The following is a 22,810-nucleotide window of genomic DNA, read 5'->3' as shown; positions in this document are numbered from 1 at the left end:
ATCAACATTTAGATTTCATATTGCAGATATCTATCTATTCCTCATGATAGTATCTCAACAAGATTAGATCTCGGCAGTGTTTTGTCTGAATTATGTTGCCATGGTAACCATCTCGCTAAACTTGGCTTGTGTACCTGATATTTTAAAAACCGTTGAATATTCAGCTTTCATATTAAACAGATCTATTCCACATACCACCCAAAAGGCGGGGATCTAGAGTATCAGCTCCTTGTTTCATCTTCCATCACTTCCCAAGTTATATTGTTAATCCTACCCGTAGTCATCACTTTTACATCCAGGTTTCACGATACTTTTAAATCCTCTGTCACCTTGCTCTTACAAGCCAGGATATTGAGTACATTGACATGGTGAGTTGCAATGGGTGAAGGTGTCCAGAAATATGTCACCAACCAATAAATTAATAATTTGCCATTTTTAGATGGCTTTATTTTTTTATAATTACAAACTAAATGCCATACTCCTGTGGTCCTACTTTCTTGCACATCAAACATAAGACTTCTATTTATAAACACTCAGATACAATTTAACAAATTTGAAAATACAAAGTACAAACAATTATCGATTGTGAGCGTACAATGTTCATTTAATATTCCCTGCTGCTTATCCATGCGTGACAATTAAAAATAAGTTTTCAAGTGATCAAAAACAGCCAAATGAAATAAAGTTTTACCCAATTTTATTGATCTGATTGGCAGTTTCATTTTGAGCTGTCAGTTTGAATTCCTAACAGAGAACACCTAATTTGACTATAAGAAAAAAGTGTTGATGAGGCTGTGTAATTCTAGTGCTTTATACGCTACTCTCCTTTTCCAAATCGCCATTAGATTCCCGCAGCATGCCCTCACCACTGCCCAATGCATTGCTGGACGGGACGTTATTTAACACCTGTACCCCATCCGGTTCTGGTCCAGAGAGAAGGTTCCTGATCATCCCTCCATCCGTTCCATTGTCTGCCAGTACCACGGCCGACGCTTGCATTTGATCCTCCTGTCCATTTTGCATCACCACCTGTTCAGCCTCAGACTTCTGCCGACGATGAACAAATGTAGCCATGATGAAGTAAAAGATGAGGCCAAAAAACCTCAGAGAGGATGTGAGTGAAAGCAAAGTTACCCTGGAAATAGAAAGTAATTGAGGTTGGGGTGAGACATACATAAAAAGGTGTGCAAAAAAAAATCAAATTAATCAGACGATTAACAGGTACAGTCACGTGAAAAAGTAAGTACACTCCATGTAAAGTTTTGACTTTTTCAACATATTTCAACATAAAACTATTTGATCTTCATTTCAACAATATTGATAGATAAAGATGATATAATATAACAAATATCATGAAACATTTACATTTTGTAGTCCATTGTATAATTTAAATAAACATAAATGCAAATTTCGCATGTGGAAAAAGTAAGTACACCCTTGGCTCGAATAGGTGGTATTGCCCCCATTTGGCAGAAACAACCTCAAGTAGGCGTTTCTTATAACTGTCTACCAGTCTCTGACATCGACTGGGAGAAATTTTTGCCCATTCCTCCATGCAGAATTCTTTCAGCTGTGCGATGTCTGAGGGGTTTCTTGCATGCACAGCTCGTTTCAAATCCCCCCACAATATCCCGATAGCATTTAGATCCGGGCTTTGACTTGGCCATTCCAGAACCCTCCATTTCTTTCTTTTCAGCCATTCCTTGGTGGATTTACTGGTATGTTTAGGGTCATTGTCATGTTGCAAGGTCCACCTTCGGTTGAGCTTCAACTTTCCGACAGATGGCCTCACATTATCCTCAAGCACCCTCTGGTACCATGAAGAATTCATCGTGGATTATATGATGGTGAGCTGCCCAGGCCCTGATGCAGCAAAGCTGCCCCAAACCATAATATTTCCACCACCATGCTTTACAGTTGGTATCAGGTTCTTGTGGTCAAATGCTGTCTTTGGTTTTCGCCAAACATGTCTTCTGGTACTTTGGCCAAATAGCTCTACCTTTGACTCATCTGTCCAGAGCACATTGTTCCAGAAGTGCTGGTCTTTGCCTAGGTGTTCATTGGCAAACTTTAGTCTTGCCCTGATGTTCTTTCTGGACAGCAAAGGTTTCCTCCTGGCACACCTCCCATGTAGATCAAATTTGTGCAGCCTCTTTCTAATGGCAGACTCGTGCACTTTGACATCAACAGTGGCAAGAGCTACCTGTAGGTCCCGTGATGACATTCTGGGGTTCTTAGAGACTTCTTTCAGCATCTTGCGGTCTGCTCTCGGGCTGAACCTGCTGGGGTGGCCTGGCCTGAACAAGTTGGCAGTTGTTTGGAATCTTCTCCACTTGTAGATGATCTTCCAGACAGTCGAATGAGTGATTTCAAATTGTTTGGAGATCTTTTTAAATCCCTTCTCAGACTCGTAGGCATCTCCAACCTTCTTTCTGAAGGCCACAGAGAGCTCTTTTGATCTAGGCATGGTGACGCCACACACTTCAACAACAAAGAGCAAACCAAACTAAATGTCTGGGGTTTAAATAAGACAGGTTCGTCAAGATCCTCTCTAATGATGTTCTAATCATTTTCACCTGAGCTGGTGCACCTGATTCTAATTTTAGGTATTTGAAGTAGTGATAAATGTAGGGGTGTACTTACTTTTTTCACATGCGAAACTTGCATTTATGTTTATTTAAATTATACAATGAACTACAAAATGTAAATGTTTCATGATATTTGTTATATTATATCACCTTAACCTTTCAATATTGTTGAAATGAAGATCAAATAGCTGTATGTTGAAATATGTTGAAAAAGTCAAAACTTTACATGGGGTGTACTTACTTTTTCACGTGACTGTATTTATGAATCCAGAACATAATTTCATACCTTTGATGGAAACCTCTGATAAAGATAATCGTCGAGCAGCCAATGTGGCTTTTCCAACACACATAGCTAACCAAAAATTTAGGTCTACACATTTATTTATTTTTAATGATTTTTACCTCTGCCACCAATGGTGGAAGTGGTGGAATGGTGGAAAACCAATGGTGGAAGTTTTCACCCCTGTCTGTTTGTTTGTTTGTGAACAAGGTATCTCAAAAAGTTGTGAACGGATTCGGATTAAATTTTGTGGAGAGGTTGGATGTGCGATACAGACCAATTGATTAGATTTTGGTGAAAATCCGGATCTGAATCCGGACACTAGAATTTTTACGGCATAGCCCATAGGCGAATGCTGTCCGTATGCCCCCACAACCGTTCACCAATCAGAGCTGAAGATCTGGTCACATGACAGGGGGATGCGTTTAGTAACTATTACAGTTGCATATTTTACTAAAAGGAAATATAATAACCTTCTGTGGAATGTTTTGTGGTCCCAGCAGGTGTTGTAAGGTAGGTATGAGGTTTCAGAAATTCCTCAATAAAATTATTTTGGGATCAGAATCCTGAGTATTAATGCAACGGTGGACGAGGGTGGACATGTAGTCAAATCTTCCACCTAGACGGTCACCAATTTAACGACAGATGGTCCTCGGAAGTCGTACAACATCAGCCAAGAAAGCCGAACATATCTTTTCTTCGGTTTCCAACGTAAAGAAACTCCAACGAGATCCGTCACCTACAGTAGTTCCCCCATTCGTAAAGGATGATTCTTAAAGGTCAAGTTCCCCCATTCGTAAAGGTCAAGTATGAACCCCAGGGGAATGCACCGCAAATTTTACCCTCCGAGCAAGGTTTGTTGCCAATTTCTAATCACCATGGGGTTTGACTCACTCTGTGGTTATGATCTCCCAAATCCGAACCGTGCACCAGGCCGACTCGCCAATGGTGAGAAAACAGGGTTTATTACAAGGAATAGGGGTGAGAAAGACAAGGAAGCAACACACTGAGGGTTATTTATAAAGTTATGAACCCCCACACACACATGAGACTGTGACAGCTTAAAGTGGTACCTAAACCATTCACACTGCAGACAGTAGGACAGGGTTAGAGGTCACAAGACTGAAAAACCTGGTCCAACACAATTAATGTGTGGGGTAGCGACGTCTGGCCGTTATGAGAGAGAGAGAGAGAGAGAGAGAGAGAGAGAGAGAGAGAGATAGAGATAGAGATAGAGATAGAGATAGAGATAGAGATATATAGAGATATATATAGAGATATATATAGAGATAGAGATAGAGAGATATAGAGATATATACGTATAGAGATATATAATGGTCTTATAATTCAGTCGTTGGAATTCAGTCGCTACAACCCCCATCGTGTGACGCTTTGTCCTCCTGTCAAGTTGGGTTGAAATTGGTATTGGATAAATATTAGGGGTCAAAAAGACAGAGAGCCAGACATCAAATTGCATATTCCAGTATGATTGCCTGAATTGTTTTCAATTCATTGAGACATAATTATTTATTGTATAGCATTTATTACTTCAAGGATATTTTCTGTTTGGAGTTGGAAAGGGAAGTCCACCTTTCTTACCTTCTAGTAAATTATGAGATAGTCTTGAAATAGAAGGGTGGATTTATAATGTTCTAATTTCCAACACCTCCTCTAGTGTCTAGTTCAACACCCCCCTCTTTAGCCTGGTGTTGGCTTAGCGGTTAGGGTGCCGGCTTGGGATCCTAGGATCCTGGGTTCGCAATCCTGATTGATCGCTGAATTAATGCCAGGGGGGTTGGCTCAGCCTGTCATCCTTCTGAGGTCGGCAAATTGAGTACCAATGCACTGGTGTGTCGCAAGAGGCGACTAACAGGATTAGCAGTAGGAAGGGCATCCGGCTGTAAAACATTGCTTCAAAAAGGGGACCATGGTGCCCGAAAAAGGGCAACCCCTGCTCTGCAGGGGAAAATGGCCTCTGAAGGTGGTTTTTTTCTGCATGTTTAATATACATAAAAGACCAGTTATGAGGAAGTGACTAATTCCACTTTTGAAACTTCCTTATAATTGTTCCCTTCAGGCCCTCTGTTGTTCATACCTGAACTTGTCCACATTGTAAAGGCGACAAGCACCTTGATCCGAGCAGGCCTTTTCCGACCAACGTATGCACGTCTTGTCAAGTGCAGCACCAAAATACATGGGAGCCGGGATTCCACCTACGGGCAAGATTAGTCAGCAAACCATTTTTTTTCATTTGAATATCAAAGTATGAAAAGAAGTTCATAGACTCTGCAAGTTGCTTCCTCATTGCCACGTCTCCATTAGAATGCAGGTACACCGCGATGCCCAATCCCTCATCGGGGCGTTCAGGAGCAACTGTTAATAACTTGGCTGATTTTTCAGGGGAGTATCGAGAGTGCGGTCATTTGCAAAATAATTTCCAAACATGAACAAGGAGTATTCATTATATACAGTACATAACACGGCTGTACGCTGACGACTCATCATTACATTCCTCTGCATCTTTCACATCCGTTCCACATTCTCTTACTCGATCTATGTCTCGTTTCGTCACAACTAACTCTACAAATTCGGATTTTGACAGGATTTCTCAGAAGGGCAAATGTAATTAAGTTAAGGTTGTTAATTAAGTTAATTAAGTTAATTTAATTAAATTAAGTTAATTTAATTAACTAATTTAATTTAAGTTTTAATTAACTAATTTAATTTAATTTAACTAAATTTAAGTTTAATTTAATTAACTAATTTAATTTAATTAACTAATTAAGTTAAATTAAATTAACTACTTAACTGTAAATTTAAGTTAACTTAATTAACCATGTTAATTAAGTTAATTTTAATTAATTAGGTTAATTAAAAATAATTTCCAAACATGAACAAGGAGTATTCATTATATACAGTACACAACACGGCTGTACGCTGACGACTCATCATTACATTCCTCTGCATCTTTCACATCCGTTCCACATTCTCTTACTCGATCTATGTCTCGTTTCGTCACAACTAACTCTACAAATTCGGATTTCGACAGGATTTCTCAGAAGCGCAAATGTAATTAAGTTAAGGTTGTTAATTAAGTTAATTAAGTTAATTTAATTAAATTAAGTTAATTTAATTAACTAATTTAATTTAAGTTTTAATTAACTAATTTAATTTAATTTAACTAAATTTAAGTTTAATTTAATTAACTAATTTAATTTAATTAACTAATTAAGTTAAATTAAATTAACTACTTAACTGTAAATTTAAGTTAACTTAATTAACCATGTTAATTAAGTTAATTTTAATTAATTAAGTTAATTAAAAATAATTTCCAAACATGAACAAGGAGTATTCATTATATACAGTACACAACACGGCTGTACGCTGACGACTCATCATTACATTCCTCTGCATCTTTCACATCCGTTCCACATTCTCTTACTCGATCTACGTCTCGTTTCGTCACAACTAACTCTACAAATTCGGATTTCGACAGGATTTCTCAGAAGGGCAAATGTAATTAAGTTAAGGTTAAAACTCCTCTCAACTCCCCCAATCTCCTTTGAAAGCTCCACAATTACATCATGGGATTCAATAAACTTACTAGGTATTACCCTAACATCAAATTTATCCTAGAATTCACACATTCCAAAAATAGCTGCGTCTGTCTCTAATAAACTGGGAGTCCTGTTCAGATGTCGAAGATTCTTCCCCTTTGAACAGTTGATCAGATTACATAAAGGATTAATTCGTCCTTGTATAGAGTACATCTCTCAGATCTAGGGAGGTTCTAACTCTACTTTTTTTTTTTGTATACAAGATCGAGGCTCATGTAAGAGGTAACATTGATCACAAAAAAAACAAACTGACACATAAAACATAAGATAAAGGGAGCGGGAGACAAGATGAGGAGAGAGAGGGAAGCACACAAGTACAACATTTGAGAGCAGGGACATCGGGAGATCTGTGGGAGGGAGAGGGCTTGGGGGGGATGAGGCACGGGAAGGGGGGCGGGGGGTGGGAGAGGTATAAAACACATGGACACTGCTAGGACTTCCAGGAAAGAAGTCAGAATTTCAAAAAAGTGGATCTGGGGTGAATTAACGGGGGTAGAAATGATCAAGGTTTTGGATTGGGGAAGATAAGAGATGGTGGTGAACAGCTGTTTTAAAGGATTTGTAGAGTCGAGTCTAAAGCAATCCGACATATCAACTCTCCCAATCTGACCTCAAAACTCAACCCGCGTGAATTATGCCGCAATGTTGGCTCTCTCTCCCTTTTCTATAGATATTGGTTCGGTTTCAGCCATTGGACCACAAAATACTTGGCAAGCGACTACGTCACATGATCATTGTGTGGACGTTGGCAACTCGAGGGTGGGCTGTTTTATTTGTTTCCTTCCCTTCACTGCTAAGCTCTGGATTTGTTTACCTTCTCATGTCCTTCACAACAGTTAGTTATATCCTGTCTCATTTCAAGAGGCAGGTTTTCCAGTTCCTCAAAAATTCTTAGATTCTTTTTTTCCTTTTCTTCACTTCTCTAACTCTTCAGTTCTTTTGTTGTTTCATTTAAGACCTGGCCTCGATGAGGACTATACAGTCAGTGATTGGAACCTTTAACATAAAAAAATAATTAAATAGTTACGCACAAACACCTCATGGATTACATTTTCATTGCCATTTTTATTCAGAGCCCTTTTTTTGACCCCACCCATCCGCCAAGTTTGAATATGGAGGACATTAAAATGAGCTCCGTTTGATTGGTCGACCAACCGACCAATCACCGACCGATCATCAATGGGGTCTTACCATTCAACACAGTATATGGAAATTGAATCTGAATCTGAGGTCACAGAATCGTCAGACGATATTTTGGGTTGTAATTATAACCAACAGGACAAAGTTTTACTTTTAAAGCAAAGAAATTCCAGCAACATTCTCCTCCAATGAAGCCGAGTCTATGGGCCTATCACTTTGCCAGCACAGACAGGTTGGTGGTCTCTGTTTGCGACCATCTCCTTTCTGGTCTTTCATCCTCTGCTATCTCCGTGCTTTGTCCTCCCCTCCCCACCCCACCCCACCCCACCCCACCCCACCCTCCCAGGTCTTTGCAAGGCACATGTCATCCACCAGCAAACCTCTCCTGGTGAAACTCCCAAAAATCCATAATCACTGCTCACATCCACTCATTCGTTCCTCATTCGAAACAACTTCCACAGCCTCTTGAATCCCATTCTTCCCACCAGGTCTTCAAGGCAGTTGTTCACCACCAATCTGAGATCATCCTCCATCCAAAACCATGATCCTTTCTAATCCCATTAAACCACTTTCCCTCCCCTCTCCCAAATTTCCAGTTTTTCCTTCTTGAGAGTTTGCTTCTGTATCCATCTTATCCACCCCCTGCATCCTCCCCTATTCTTCATTCCAACACGCATCCCTTGTGTGTCTGTCTCGGCCTACTTTGGCCTGAGGCAGAGAGTGGGAATTTCCCCACTCTCTGCTGGTCCTTTGTTCTGTTGCTTCCAGATCCTCTTCCATAAACCTTTACTTTACATACAAAAAAAAACTAAATTCATGAAAAGAATGAGGACAGGTGTCTTACCAAGTGTTCGTGCCATTACGATGTACATGCCCAATGCGAAGGACTTCAGGTCTTTCGGGATACCTCTGCTCTCCACAATAACACAAATAATAATAATAACAAAATTATTAATCAATTCATCTACTATATAAGAGAGATGTCTGTCTGTGTGTGTGTCTGTCTGTATCGCCATTTTTCTCAGAGATGGATAAACGGATCTTCGTCAAACTTTCAGAGGTTCATCAGTGTGTGCCTGGGAGTGTTTTTTTTAGGAAAAAACCCAAAACAATTTGAAAAAAAGAAGAAGTTTTTTTGGAGTAAAAAAAAAAAAAATCGCTCGATAGTGCTGAAGCCTTTTAAAATTAATGACAGTTATATACAAGTACACATTCGCATAAATAAATACAAAACAATCACCAGACATTTGAACACAAATAAATCAAACAATTCTGGAATTGTACGAAGTTGGTAATACGGCTTCTTCTTCTTCTTGATCGGCATCACACTTAACTCAGAAATGTGATGAATGCCACATTCACCCACCAGCATATATATGAACCCCCTTCCTCTCCTGCCTCCCTCCCCTCCCCTTCCCCCTCTCCTGCCTCCCCCCTCCCCTTCCCCCTCTCGTGCCTCCCCCCCTCCCCTTCCCCCTCTCCCCCCACTTCCCCCCCTCCACCTCCCCCCTCCCTTACCTCCTCACTTCCCCTTTCCCGCCTCTCCCCCCTGTCCTCCCCTTCCCCCTCCTCCCCTTCCCCCCTCTCCACTCCCCTTCGCCCCCTTCCTTCCCCTTCTCCTCCTTCCTCCCCCCCCCTCCCCCTCCTGCCCTCCCCCCTCGTGGCTTTTTAAGTACTCAGTAAGGGTTTTCCTGATCATCACTGTTACTCCGACTATCATTGGTACAATTGCAGTTTTCTTCAATTTTCAAGTCCTCTTGAGCTCATTTTTCAGATCCTGGTATTTGGTCATTTTCCTGGTTTCTGCAGCATTTTATCCAAAGTCCATTGGGAACCGAAACCTCAATCAACAATGCCATCTTTTCCTTTTTGTGTTTGAGCGCTACGTCCTGACGCACTGCTTTGTTTGCAATGTCCACACTTGATGTCATGTCTCATCTTGTTATGCATGAGCACCATGTGTTTATTTTCAAGGATCAGATTTGGTTTGTGTTTCCATGATTGTTCTGGAACCAGAATGTTGAAATATTTACACATGTGCCGGTGGATTACTCTACAGTCGCTGTCATGTCTTTCTGTGTACAACTGTTCTGACATGACGTTTTTGTACATCCCGAAAGGAGGAGACTGGTACTTTCTGTTTCTACTCCACAAAACCTGCATTTGTCCGATTTGTCCGATTTGGCTCAATCCCACCATTTTCTTTCCATCAGTGTCGTGTCCCTGAGCCTGGTGTTGGCTTAGCGGTTAGGGTGCAGGCTTGGGATCCTAGGATCCTGGGTTCGAATCCCGGTCGATCACTGAATTAACGCCAGGGGGGTTGACTCAGCCCGCTATCCTTCCGGGGTCGGCAAATTGAGTACCAGTTCACTGGTAATTCCCTGTGTGTCTCAAGAGGTGACTAACAGGGTTGGCGGCAGGAAGGGCATCCGGCCATAAAACATTGCTTCAAAAAGGGGACCACGGTGCCTGAAAAAGGCGAACCCCTGCTCTGTGGGGAAAAATGGCCTCTAAAGGTGGTTCATTGTAGTGTCCCTGGTCTTGGGCATTGATGATGACTCGTTCTCCGTCCCAATTTGTCCTCGTCTTAGCCATTCCAATGAGCCTTCCTTGTCGATCCATGTTCTGCCAAGCTCTCTTTTTAATCTTCCTGCTCTTTCGTCATTCTCCCATTTGTACATCTATTGATATTTCTTTTTGTAGTTTTCCTTTTTGTCCCTCGTCGCACTGCGGAGCGAAAGGGGAACGATGGTTTTCCCCTCCGTCCGTGTGTGCGTCCGTCCGTGCGTGCATGCGTCCGTGCGGGCGTGCGTGCGTGCGTGCTTAAGTGAAGGACCGAATGCTAATTTGGTGTGTGGGTGCAACCCACGTCAAAATCCAAGATGGCCACCGCCATGTATGTCTGACGCCATGTATATGTGAACCTTGTGAGCGGATTTTTCTTGAAAAATAAGCGAAGTACCAACTTCTAATCTGGTGTGTGGGTGTATCTCTGCATAAGGAAGAACGCTATTGAAAATTGGGTCGCCACGTTAAAATCCAAGATGGCCGCCGCCATGTATGTGAACATTGTGTGCAGAATATCTTGAAAAATAAGCGAAGTACCAACTTCTAATCCGGTGTGTGGGTGTATCGGGGCATAAGGAAGAAGGCTGTTGAAAATTGGGTCGCCACGTCAAAATCCAAGATGGCCACCGCCATGTATGTCTGAACCTTGTGAGCGGAATATCTTGAAGAATAAGCGAAGTACCAACTTCTAATCTGGTGTGTGGGTGTATCTCGGCATAAGGAAGAACGCTATTGAAAATTTGGTCGCCACGTCAAAATCCAAGATGGCCGCCGCTATGTATGTCCGAACTTTGTGAGCGGAATATCTTGGAAACATAAGCGAAGTACCAACTTCTAATCTGGTGTGTGCGTGTATCTAGGCATAAGGAAGAACGCCATTGAAAATTGGAGCACCACATCAAAATGCAAGATGGCCGCCACCATATATATGTCTGAACCTTGTGAGCGAAATATCTTGAAAAATAAACGAACTACTAACGTCTAATCTGGTGTGCGGGTGTATCTACGCATAAGGAAGAACGCTATTGAAAATTGGGTCGATGGCCGCCATGCGTCTTGAAACATTCCAAGATGGCCGCCATGCGTCTTCCACTTTGTCAACTCGCATCACTTCACCGACGGGGGACCTAGGCGTAACGCTTGTTCTTCTTTGCGATCATTGGGCCTCTATGTGTTTGTTTCGTTTTCCTCTGTAGTATCCTGCACTTGCACCTGTTTTTGGAAGTTTGTTGCTGAATGTATTTAGGATACCTTTTCTGATTTGTTGTTTTCTTGCTCGTGCACAAATCTCATTTGATGATCATGTTCTCATCAGTGTGTGTGTGGTGTGTGTGTGTGTGTGTGTGTGTGTGTGTGTGTGTGTGTCAGCTCCATTACGAGCCATAGCCCATGTATAACCCCCCTCCAAACCCCGCCAAAAACCATGAATGTTCGTTGACTTACCTACCAGCAATATTGATTCCGACAACCACTCCACTCTTTTCCTTCAGTGTGATGAGTATACAATGCAACTTCTAGAACCTCCTCCAACATCCTGACTACCCACTCCCAATTTTCAAACATTGTATAGAAATTTGTATAGAAATTGCAGTTGCAAATTTGTAAATTGTATAGAAATTGTGAGGCAGTTGCAGGAGAAGTACATGGAGAAGAGGAAGAAGTTGTTTCTTGGGTTTGCTGATCTGGAGAAAGCATTCGATAGGGTTCCACGCAAAGTATTGACATGGGCATTGAGGAAGTTAGGAGTGGAGGAATGGTTGATCAGAGTAGTGATGGCAATGTACAAAAGAGCACGCACAGCTGTAAGGACGAAGGACGGGAACAGTGGTGAGTTTGAGGTGAAGGTGGGAGTGCATCAGGGGTCGGTACTAAGTCCACTACTATTTGTAGCTGTGATGGAGGTGCTGGCTCAGAACGTAAAGGAGGGTTTACCATGGGAGTTGTTGTATGCAGATGATCTGGTGTTGATTGCGGAAAGTATGGATGGACTGAAGGAAAAGATGAACAAGTGGAAGGAATGTATGGAGACAAAAGGTCTGAAGGTGAATATTGGAAAGACGAAGGTGATGGCAAGTGGTAAAGCATGTGGTGAGGTGGAAAGAACTGGGAAGTGGCCCTGTGCTGTGTGTAGGAAGGGTGTCGGAGTGAACTCCATTCAATGTACAATGTGCGCTGAGTGGGTTCATCAAAAATGTAGTGGTCTGAGAGGGTTATTAACCAGTGTGGCAGCTACATTCAAATGTAAGGTGTGCACAGAGGGAGCTGCAGATGGAGGAAATGTTGAGTTGGATCTTGGAGACGGCGTGAAGCTGGAAGGTGTGAAAACATTTTGCTACCTCGGAGACATGCTGAATGGAGAAGGTGGATCAGACTCGGCAACGGTTGCTGGAGTGAGATGTGCATGGAAGAAATTTCGGGAACTGAGTGGCGTGCTGATGAGGAGGGGAGTGTTGTTGAAGCTGAAGGGAAAGGTGTATGCTGCATATGTGAGAAGTGTTATGATTTATGGGAGCAAGACATGGGTAATGAACGTAGAGCAGCAACGAAGGTTGGAAAGGGTGGAAATGCGAATGGTTCGGTGGATGTGCGGAGTATCGTTGAGAGAGAGGAAGACGAATGATGAATTGCGAAAAATGATGGGAATAGAGCCTGTGATTGATGCTGTGAAGAGGAACAGGTTGAGATGGTTTGGTCATGTGTTGAGGAAGGATGAAAGTGACTGGTTGAGAAGAGTGATGGAAATGAATGTAGAAGGAAGTAGAGGACGGAGAAGACCGAGAAAGACTTGACTAAAGATGGTGGAAGAAGAAATGCGGGCAAGGGGGTTAACAAGGAGAGATGCAGAAAATAGGGCAAAATGGAGAAGATTGTCATGGGGACCGCAAGGCTAACCCCCGCTCTAGTAGGGAAAATGGCCTTTAAAATGCATGTTGTTGTTGTTGTTGTATAGAAATGTCTCCACGGTTGTTTTATGAGATGATTATAAAACAAACTTGTTTTTTAGCACAGTGGTGCGTACCTAATGAAGATTAGGTAACTTGCAGTGTAGCCGAGGCAGCTTATGAATGGAGCAAGAACTTCCAGACAGATGTATAATATGAAAGAAGCGGAGCAGTCCTGACGTGGGCAATGCCCCAGCATTGCACTAGAATTACCCAGCATGCTCTCTGCCACACACTGGCAATCTAAGAAAATCTGCACACACACACACACACACACACACACACACGCACATGTTTTTGATAAATGTCGTCCTCACAAAAAATTATATTCCCTTACTGAAAAGAAACAGATATTCCAAAAGCATTACATTGACATGTAAAGGGTCACATGTTGTAAGTGATACGAGTTCTTCAACGACCTAAACCTAACTTTATCCTTTTGCAAACTTCAAAATAGTGGTTATATAGTGATTTGTAAGCAACGTATGAATTGTCATCTGCCTCGATCAACAGTTGGTCTCCGTTATTTAGAGGTTTCGACCCCTTTAGTTGAGGACCTCTCCAGCCTGTGTGATGGATCTACATCTGTATATCTGTGACCTCAGCTGTGCCAAGTCAAGCACGCAATACAACACACACACACACACACACACACACACACACACACACACACACACACACACACACACACACACACACACACACACACACACACACACACACACCCCGTTGGTGGCGGTTAGAAGGAGGTGGGATATTGTGCCGCTTCCCTCTCACCTGGGAAGGAAAGGACCGAGGGCCACATAAAATAAATCAGTTTCGAAGGCAGTGAAGACCGAGGCGAAAACGGCAGCTTTGATGGGACGAGATGTGCACGAGGCTCCCAGTATCATGATGTTTGGTGATGCGTTTGTGACACGGCTTTGCCCTGCAGTTTGGTGCGACTTGTTGACCCCATTCTGCTGGGATACGAGGCCTGAGCTTTTGCAAATCCCGTCTTGCAAAGTTCCACGTGTTGAGGACGACAGAGACTGAGTTTTGTGGGATCGAGGACCACCCCGAATACAATGACTTTGATGTGCGTGAGAACCGAGCCGGGGGCATCAGCTTTGATGGGGCAAGTTAACCACCGCTCACGTGGCACTGATCGACATGCATTTAGGACGCGGTCTGGTGCCCTGGCCTTGCCTTTCGGCATGTTCGGTTTTGCCAATTCTGTCCCATCAAGGAGTTGTGAGACTGGGGAAGGATGGGACCAAGAGGGAAGAGAACGAGTCTGGGCCTACCCAGGTTTACATCAGAGGCCAAACAGGAGGTCGTGTAGATCTATATTGTTGCCATTTCGGGGATGGAGGGTGGGGGCATGCGGAACATGGATAAGGAGACAGCTTGGTCCATGAGTCGTGGTAACTTGCTGTGATGAAGCTGGTTGCTTCAGTACTGAGGAGGGCTCCGTTGGGTGCAGCATTGATAAGGAGACAGCTTGGTCCATGAGTCGTGGTAACTTGCTGCGGTGAAGCTGGTTGCCTCAGTACCGGGGATGACTCCGTTGGGTGCAGCATGGATAAGGAGACAGCTTGTTCATAAGTCGTGTTTCTTTGCTGTAATAATAATTGCCAGTAATAAAACGAATAATGTGATCCCCCCGACCACTCCGGTATATATTGTTGCGGTTTTGCAATAAAGGCAAACCCCCTATAGTTAATTGCACGACAACATGTAGCCTGCAGTAGTTAGTTATTTCTTATTAAATGTAAAGATGAGCTCTCCTCCCAATGTTTAGTAATCCACACCAATATGCGTTGAGTTAGGCAGGATTTCAAACCCCCGTGTGGTTGAGGGAAGACGTTTTCATGTGCAGAAAGGCATGGTTAAAAGAACAGGCCATGTAACCAGCGGGCGACCAATCAGGTTGAGCCTACGTCACCAGCGAGCGACCAATGAGGGGTCGTGGACACGTCACCGGCAGGTGACCAATGGTGGGTTGTAAAACCTCCCCGAATGAAAGAGGGAAGGAGGAATGAAACCTTCCTAGAGGGAGGCAGGGCTGAATGACCGCACGTGACCAACCTCGGCCAATGGGAGGCCATAGAACCTACTAGAAGAACTTCCACCCGATAAAGGTCCGTGCCCATCGTCATTCGAGCTCTCTTGGCATTCATCTTGAAGCTGGCTGTCCGACATGCTGGTTCATCTTTCCTGCGCTGCAATTCTTCCGAGCTGGGTCGTTGTTCGTGCGGACCTTCAAGTTGCGTGTCCTGAATGGCCGTGAGCTGCGCACGGGAACTGACAGACCAAGTCATCGTCTGCACGTTTCCCGGTACAAGAATAACCGGTGTGCTTCATTCCCTGTGTGTGTGTGAAGGCGCCTGTTGGGATTAGGTGAGGTAAGGATTGTTAAGACTGCCTCTCGTCTCTTTTTCTGTGCCTTGTAAATAAAAGGCTGTACATTGTGTTCTTTTCAAACCTGTTTGTAACGTCTTTTCCTTCATTGGCCGAGCATCATCCGAAACCGAATTTGACTAGTCAATAAGGCCCATCAATCACGGAAGATAACGCCGCGACCCACATCGTGCGATCCGCTCGGCACACCATAAGGTGTGGGAACGAGAGGGTTCAACACCCGGACTTTCTGGCGGTGCGTCTCAAAGGTAATTGGGTTTAGTGACCAGCAACCCTTCGGCGTGTGGCTGGGAGACTGGCGATTGAAGCTGCTTCGCAACCTGTCGACCACGAGTTTAGTGGTGGCCTGTGGACTCGGAGTCTGAGGGGGAAACTGGGTCATAAACCCCCCCTTAGTATGTCGACAGACCCCGGATCCGCAACAATATATATATGTTTCTTTGCTTCAGTACCTTCAACTATATATATTATTTAATTATTTTATGTGATTAGAATAACGGTAACCCCCAAATATCACCCGGCACTGCCAGCCGTGAATACAAACTCGCGCAAAGAGCTTATCCTGGGGTGTTCCATAACAAACAGATTGCTATCGCTTACCAAGCCAGCCGTCCGTTATCAACCATTTCAATGGAATGTTTGCTTGAGTGCTTGAGCCACGAGGTGAGTGCTCTACAAGCTGCATGGTAATGGAACACAACCCTAACTTGGGCAAAGGCAAATGTAAAAAAAAAAAACAATTACCATCGATTTTCCCTCTCCGGTCTTCTTCTGGCATCCCCCCAAACAGGGAGACAGGTAAGTGTGGCCATCTTGCCCACACACTGGATCCCACGCCTGGGAATCGCACGCACAGTCGGCATTGCAGCTTGATATCATGCCGTTCGAAGAATTGCCGAGTGTTCTGATGTAGATGTCAAGCAAAATGAGAGATGATCAACAAAGATCTGCTTGAAGCTACATTTTTGTACAAATAAATACATAATTCATAGAATTACTACTGATGGTCACATTCACACAGATATAAAATGATAAAGACAGGAACAAGTCAGGAGACGACGATGGTTCACGAGCGATCGGTATTCAATGACAAAGGACGGACTATAACCGAAACAGGCCCGGACAGGCCAGGCCTAGAAATGTCAAAACGAAGGTTACTGACCTTGAAATGAGATAGAAAAATAATGTATAATCAGTTATGAGACTAGTTAGCTACACAATACCGAAAATTCGGTTCGATTCCGACAACTTTGAAAATTTGACCTTTGTGACCTTCAAAGGTCAAAGGTCGAAGATTCTGAAATTTGTTGGAAAACTTGTATTTCATGATGTATGTGATAATATAAGATCATGTACGACATTTCACCCTATCAGGAAGCGAACAATGTAATAAAACCATCAGAAATCGACTTTTCTAAATTTCGTGACCTTGTGACCTTGACGTGGAAATGAAAAATCGAGCTCCCTGGGGCTAGACACATGACATTGGCCTAACCAAATACCGAAACCCCTGTCAAATTCCACCAACTCCCTCGGAGAAGATGTAGCCTGACCTCGATTACCCTCTAAAAAGACATCTTTTTCGGGCGTCGCTCCGCCCACTCTAGGCAGGACACAACTAGATCATGATATCAACCTCCCACCCAAGTTTCATCAAGATCGGATAATATCATCGGGTAGTTATGCTGCGGACAGACAGACAGACACACAGACAGACACACACCCATGACGAATATAGTGGTCACTCTGTTTGATAACTCGTGAACCAACAACCTATTTGAGTAGCGTATTTCCTGTGCCACTACAGCCTACATCCTCTACTCTTCCCTTTATAAGTCCAAACCAACCTTCTGCCCTACCTTGACTACAATACTCCTCCACTCCCCTCTGTCCAGAGCCAACTCGATCCACCCTCCATCCACCCACACCTTACTGATATCCCTTTACACACAATACTCCCATCTCAACTGTGGTCCACCTCTTTTCCTCCTACCTTGTTCCCTCTCTCTTCCAAGTGTCCAGCCCATCTCAGCCCGGAATTTCACAAATCTCTCTGTCAAGTTGTGTCCCTGTTTTTCGACAGGGTTGGCAGAATAGCCTAGCTCTGTGTAGGCTCGTCTCTAAACTGTCTAGACTTGGCTCAAGTCTAGGCCTAGCTATCAACTGTCATCCTGATGTTTCACATGCATGGCGGGACATATCAATGTGCGTGCCCTCCTTTGGATGGAAATTCTACATGGAGTCCCATATGCCAACACTAGTTGGTAGACAGTGAAGATCCCATGGCCTCTATCCCAAGGAAATGCTTTGGCAGAAACGATGCTCTGTACTTTATTTTAGGGTTAGGGTTAGGGTTCATGGCGCACAAGAGTGTTCTTCAACCTGTCCAGCACAAGAGCAGAACATATAGGTGCAAGAGTACCACCAGAATCCAGGAAATCAAATTCACATGAGAGAAAAACAACATCTTGCATTTTTATAAACAAGTCTGGGCTCGTGGAGGTACAGCGGTACAGCGGGGTTGATAGACTGACTTAAGGTCTAAATTGGGGGACAGACAGACAAAATGAAAAATCACTGATAGAGCGACACTTGGCAAAAGAGAACAAAGCAGAATGGCACTCAGTAGCGCATCCTTTTGACCTCACAAATAATTGGTAGTTGAATTCAGTTAGCTGATATGAAAATCCAATTCAAATTTCAAGTCAATCGGATGAAAATTGAGGATTTTAGAAAATTTAAATTGTTGTTGACCTTTGACCCATGTTGCTCTTTTGGCCAATGGTGATCTCAAAAATAGTCGTTGGTTGAATTCAGTTTGCTGATACGTAAATCCCATTTAAATTTCAAGTGAATCGGATGAAAATTGAGGATTATAGAAATTCGAAATTGTTGTTGACCTTTGGCCGATGTTGACCCTTTGGCCTATGCTGATCTCAAAAATAGTTGGTGGTTGAATTGAGTTAGCTGATATGTAAATCCCATTCAAATTTCAAGTGAGAATCGGATGAATATTAAGGATTTTAGAAATTTGAAATTATTGTTGACCTTTGGCCTATGTTGACCTTTTGGCCTATGCTGATCTGAAAATAGTTGGTGGTTGAATTAATTTAGTCGATATGTAAATCCTATTCAAATTTCAAGTCAATCGGATGAAAATTGAGGATTGTAGAAGTTTTTTTAAAAAGTGGTTGACCTTTGGCCTGTTGACCTTTTGACCTCAAAAATATATACGATTTTGTCGGACCACGAACTCTACCATTTGGTGAAGTTTCGTGAAGATCGGTTTAAAATTGTGACCTGCAGGCAAGTATAAGTGAGCGGGCAGACAAACAAACACACACAAACACACAAATCGGAGTGATCAACATACTTGCAAAAAAATGTTTGTTTTTTTTGGCCAAGTAATGAAAGCATGGACAGATCACAAATGATTCCTTGAATGGAGAAAGGGAGTTAAGAAAAAACATTTTGAAAAAGTTGCCCTTTAACCACAACCCCAGTGTCCTAACCGCAGGGGTCACAATTATATTTGAATTTTATGAAGTTCATTGTTTCCTTGCTCACCCATTGTAGGCCGTGGTTAGGCCAGGGACCCGGATGTTTTCACAGAAAATGAAGAACTGACACAAGTCGAGCAGCCAGCCGATCAGGCATGTGATGAAGAGTAATCTTGCACAAGCAGGAAGAGAGAGTTTAAGGCATTTCACCAGTAGTCCACCGAGGAATATGCCCAGCGCTATGGCAGGTATACTCGTAGCACCTGTGGATGAAACAAGTACGGTTCAGCGTTGGGGAGAACAGCAATGTCAGGATTGACAAATATCTGGAAAGACAAAGACGTGACAAAAACTAAGAGGAGGTCGGTGAATGTTCTGATATTCCCATTATGGATGTGAGTCATGGACAGTGAAGAAGAAAGAAATGATGAAGATTGACACTTTTGAAATGTGGTTTCGGAGACTAATGTTAAAAATCCCATGGAATTCAAGAAGAAGAAACATCAGTTGGTTAAATAAATTGGATCACCATGTACATTAGAAGCGTTGATGCTCAGACAGAAACCGTCATACTTTGGACACATCAAGCGTGCAGAAAACGAATCGTTTGGAGAAATCAGCCATGCTGGGAATTGTTGTTGTTGTTTTAGGATATCCCCATACAGTTCTCTCGAACTGTATGGGGATATCCTAAAAGCGACCCCACATGGAGCGACCCAGAGATCCCCCACATGTAGGATGGTGTACCCCCACCTTCACAAAGTCAGGGCCACGGCAGAGTTAGAGAGTTAGAGAGTTAGAGAGTTAGAGAGTTAGTTAGAGAGAGAGAGAGAGAGAGAGAGAGAGAGAGAGAGAGAGAGAGAGAGAGAGAGAGTGAGAAAGAGAGAGAAAGAGAGAAAGAGAGAGAGAGAGCGAGAGAGAGAGAGAGAGAGAGAGAGAAAGAGAGAGAGTGAGAAAGAGAGAGAGAGAGAGAGAGAGAGACAGAGAGACAAGAGGGAAAGGGCCGGTCCATGGGGACCAATCGGCACTCCGACAGTGACCACGCCGCCCTGACAAATCCGGCCAGAAGGGAAGAATGGGGAAGATTTGGCCACCGACTTGCATTGGGAGGTACAGCCACCAAGAAGAGGCGTCCCCGATAGGTGTGCTGGGAATGGTTGAGTGAAGAGGAAGAAGCAGAACTAGTGTGGTGGATTTCGGTTGAATCCCAGTGTCGGGGATTTCATACATTTGGCTCTGTTGCCGGTGCAGCCCTTGAGCATTCTGGGAATTGAACAGAGCTCGCAGAAACGACCCCTCACCTGTAATAACATGGCCTGTTGTTGCAGGTTTTCAGGCTCCGACCTTGGGCAAAAGCTGCGTGGACGAGAAGGTAGCTTTTCCCTTTACTAAACAGCCCCAATTGTTATGCTTTCCATCTCGTCTTTGAAGTTTCCTTTCATTATTTCCTGTGCAGTATAAAACCCTGGCCTGATGTGCTTTGATTGAGAAGCTGGTCCGTTCCTGGCTTATACGGCAGCTCTCCCATGTACATGTGTATCCCCTGGTACCTTTAATAAATTATCCTGTAACTGTATGAGTTTGGTCAAATTATCATCCCTGGGAGGGTGCTGGGGGGTAAATCCCTGACACTAGTATGTGCTGGATGTATGGGGTAAAGGAAGCAATCAAGGTGTCTGCTAGAGCTTCAGGAAGCAATGCAGGATTTGGATGTTTGGAAAAATCTGATCAGGAATGTCACCGGAAGTCGGACATGACTTGACGGAACGAGGTAACTAGATATAAGATCTGTTTGCTACGATCCCTTTGCTTATCCGACATATTACATTCTCTTCAATCAGCTAATATCTGCAGCATATGCTTCCCTGTTACAAAACTTTGTCAGCATCTGTCTTCCTGTGATAGATTCAGTAACCTGGGCACTATTTGCTCGTCAGCTGTCCAATATATTTGGCCATTTTTGCCCACTGCTGGTGGGTATTGTGTGGAGTTAGTTTCTTTGTTGGTTTTGAAATAGGTCGGCTTGTTTTGCGTCCCGTTTTAGCCTGTCTTCTGATGATGCGGGGAACCCAGCCTCAAAACCCAAATCCTATATATGTTTGTACATTGCCTACTAATATCCTGGTGATGTAAAATGTAAAAAACAATGTTGCTTTGCAGTTTTAATTTGATCATCATGTCTGAGTTGCACCATTTTTGGTGCCGTTTGCTTATGTCAGGCCACAGCCATTTTCATTGTATCATCTGGGGCACAGGAAGTGACGGCACCTCCCCAAAGCTCAGTGGCTGCAGTGTTTGTCTCGCCTAACAGCCCTATGATGTGTCCCATGTATTAGTGTGTGTGTGTGTGTGTGTGTGTGTGTGTGTGTGCGTGACAGCTCCAGTACTAGCCTTAGAACTTGTAAAACAAGAAGAATTCGTTTTTGAAGCATAGAAAGTCCTTCCCAAATTTAAAATTTTTCAAATAACCATAACTGTAGAATAGACTCCCAAAGATGCTCGACATGTCTGAAATTACAAGTAATTCTTGATCAGTGGTTTTTATTGACTTTTGCTGAAAAAGATGGATTCCCTTTAAAGCTGATTGTTTGAAGCTTACTGATGTCACCCACAAACTCAACTGTTGACCTCCATTGACAAATGGCAAATCAAAGCGAGATATAATCAGGGACATTTGGCAATTCAGCCAACAATAAAAAATAAAAAAAACTTTAAAAAAAAAATGTTTACGCTCACCAAATTGAAGCTCCACTCATTGATAGAGAAATTAACTTATGACAGAATGCTTCTTCTTCTTCTTCTTCTTCTTTTGTATGCAGGACATAGGCTGCGAGTAGCATCGTAATTGGCTGAGGGTGCACCTACGCCGCTCATGCAACGCCATCTGCTGGTTCGGGCAGGAATTTGAATTTGTTCAGGGTGCCGGCGATAGTTCGCCTACTCTTCGGGAAGGACACCGCGGTTATTTAACGTCCACCAACTAATGCTGGTAAACAATATGGCACACATATCGACGAACCACCCTGCCTGCGAGACACCAAGATGACTGTTTGTACCTGGGCCGAGACTCAAACCCAGGCAGGACACCTCAGAGGTGAGTATGTGTACCTGTGTGAGTACAAGGCTATTTTATTCAACAAGGTTACTTTTTAGTTCATAGAGTGTCACATTATTGAGAAACATCCCACCCCCCACCCCCTTCCCATGCCTCCTCCCCCCAAGCCCTCTCCCTCCTACAGATCTCCCGATGTCCTTGTTCTCTGCTGTTGTACTTGTGTGCTTCCCTCTCTCTCTCCATCTTGTCTCCCGCTCCCTTTATTGTATGTTTTGTGTGGCGGTTTATTTTTTTGTGTGATTGGTGTTAGCTATTACACGAGCCTCGACCCTGTATACAAAAATAAAAAAAAATAAAAAATACCCAAAAGGAAGTTTGCCTTCGAAGCACTCTCCCCAAACTGCTGCTCGACGAACTTTGCTCGGAAGGTGTAGGAACCAACGTTGCCGTTAACCATGAACACGGTTCCCGTCAGCATTGCCACGTACACAGGGTTGGTGAACAGTGTGCGCAGAGATTGCAGGAATTCTGTGCAATACGGCAAAGAGCACACACAAAATAATGGTATGAATGTGGGCAAGAGAAAACTAGAAAATATAATTTGATGCAAATATGTCGATGGATATGCCTCGACCCACATTAGATGCTTTCATCTCAATTAAATGTCAGGCGAAAAATTAAAGGTCATATGAGAGATGAAGCACAAGAGAGAAAAGA

General features: G+C 43.3%; 1 protein-coding gene across 1 annotated transcript in view; it reads right to left on the bottom strand.

Moving 5' to 3' along the window:
• Nucleotides 1–418: 418 nt before the first annotated feature.
• Nucleotides 419–22,810, bottom strand: part of LOC137427701 (solute carrier organic anion transporter family member 1C1-like) — a 37,555-nt gene continuing 15,163 nt past the window's right edge. The window contains exons 9-15 of the mRNA XM_078777876.1: nt 22,457–22,621; nt 19,106–19,301; nt 16,283–16,442; nt 13,213–13,388; nt 8,470–8,534; nt 4,964–5,081; nt 419–1,135 (exon numbers count right to left, since the gene is read on the bottom strand). Of these exons, the coding sequence (XP_078634002.1) occupies nt 811–1,135; nt 4,964–5,081; nt 8,470–8,534; nt 13,213–13,388; nt 16,283–16,442; nt 19,106–19,301; nt 22,457–22,621 (1,205 nt within the window). The 3' untranslated portion in view covers nt 419–810. The remainder of the gene's footprint in view (nt 1,136–4,963; nt 5,082–8,469; nt 8,535–13,212; nt 13,389–16,282; nt 16,443–19,105; nt 19,302–22,456; nt 22,622–22,810) is intronic.

The sequence above is a fragment of the Myxine glutinosa genome, chromosome 5 (genome assembly GCF_964187855.1).
Source record: "Myxine glutinosa chromosome 5, kmMyxGlut1.1, whole genome shotgun sequence".
NCBI lineage: Eukaryota > Metazoa > Chordata > Myxini > Myxiniformes > Myxinidae > Myxine > Myxine glutinosa.
This window is presented reverse-complemented; position numbering and strand designations above follow the sequence as displayed.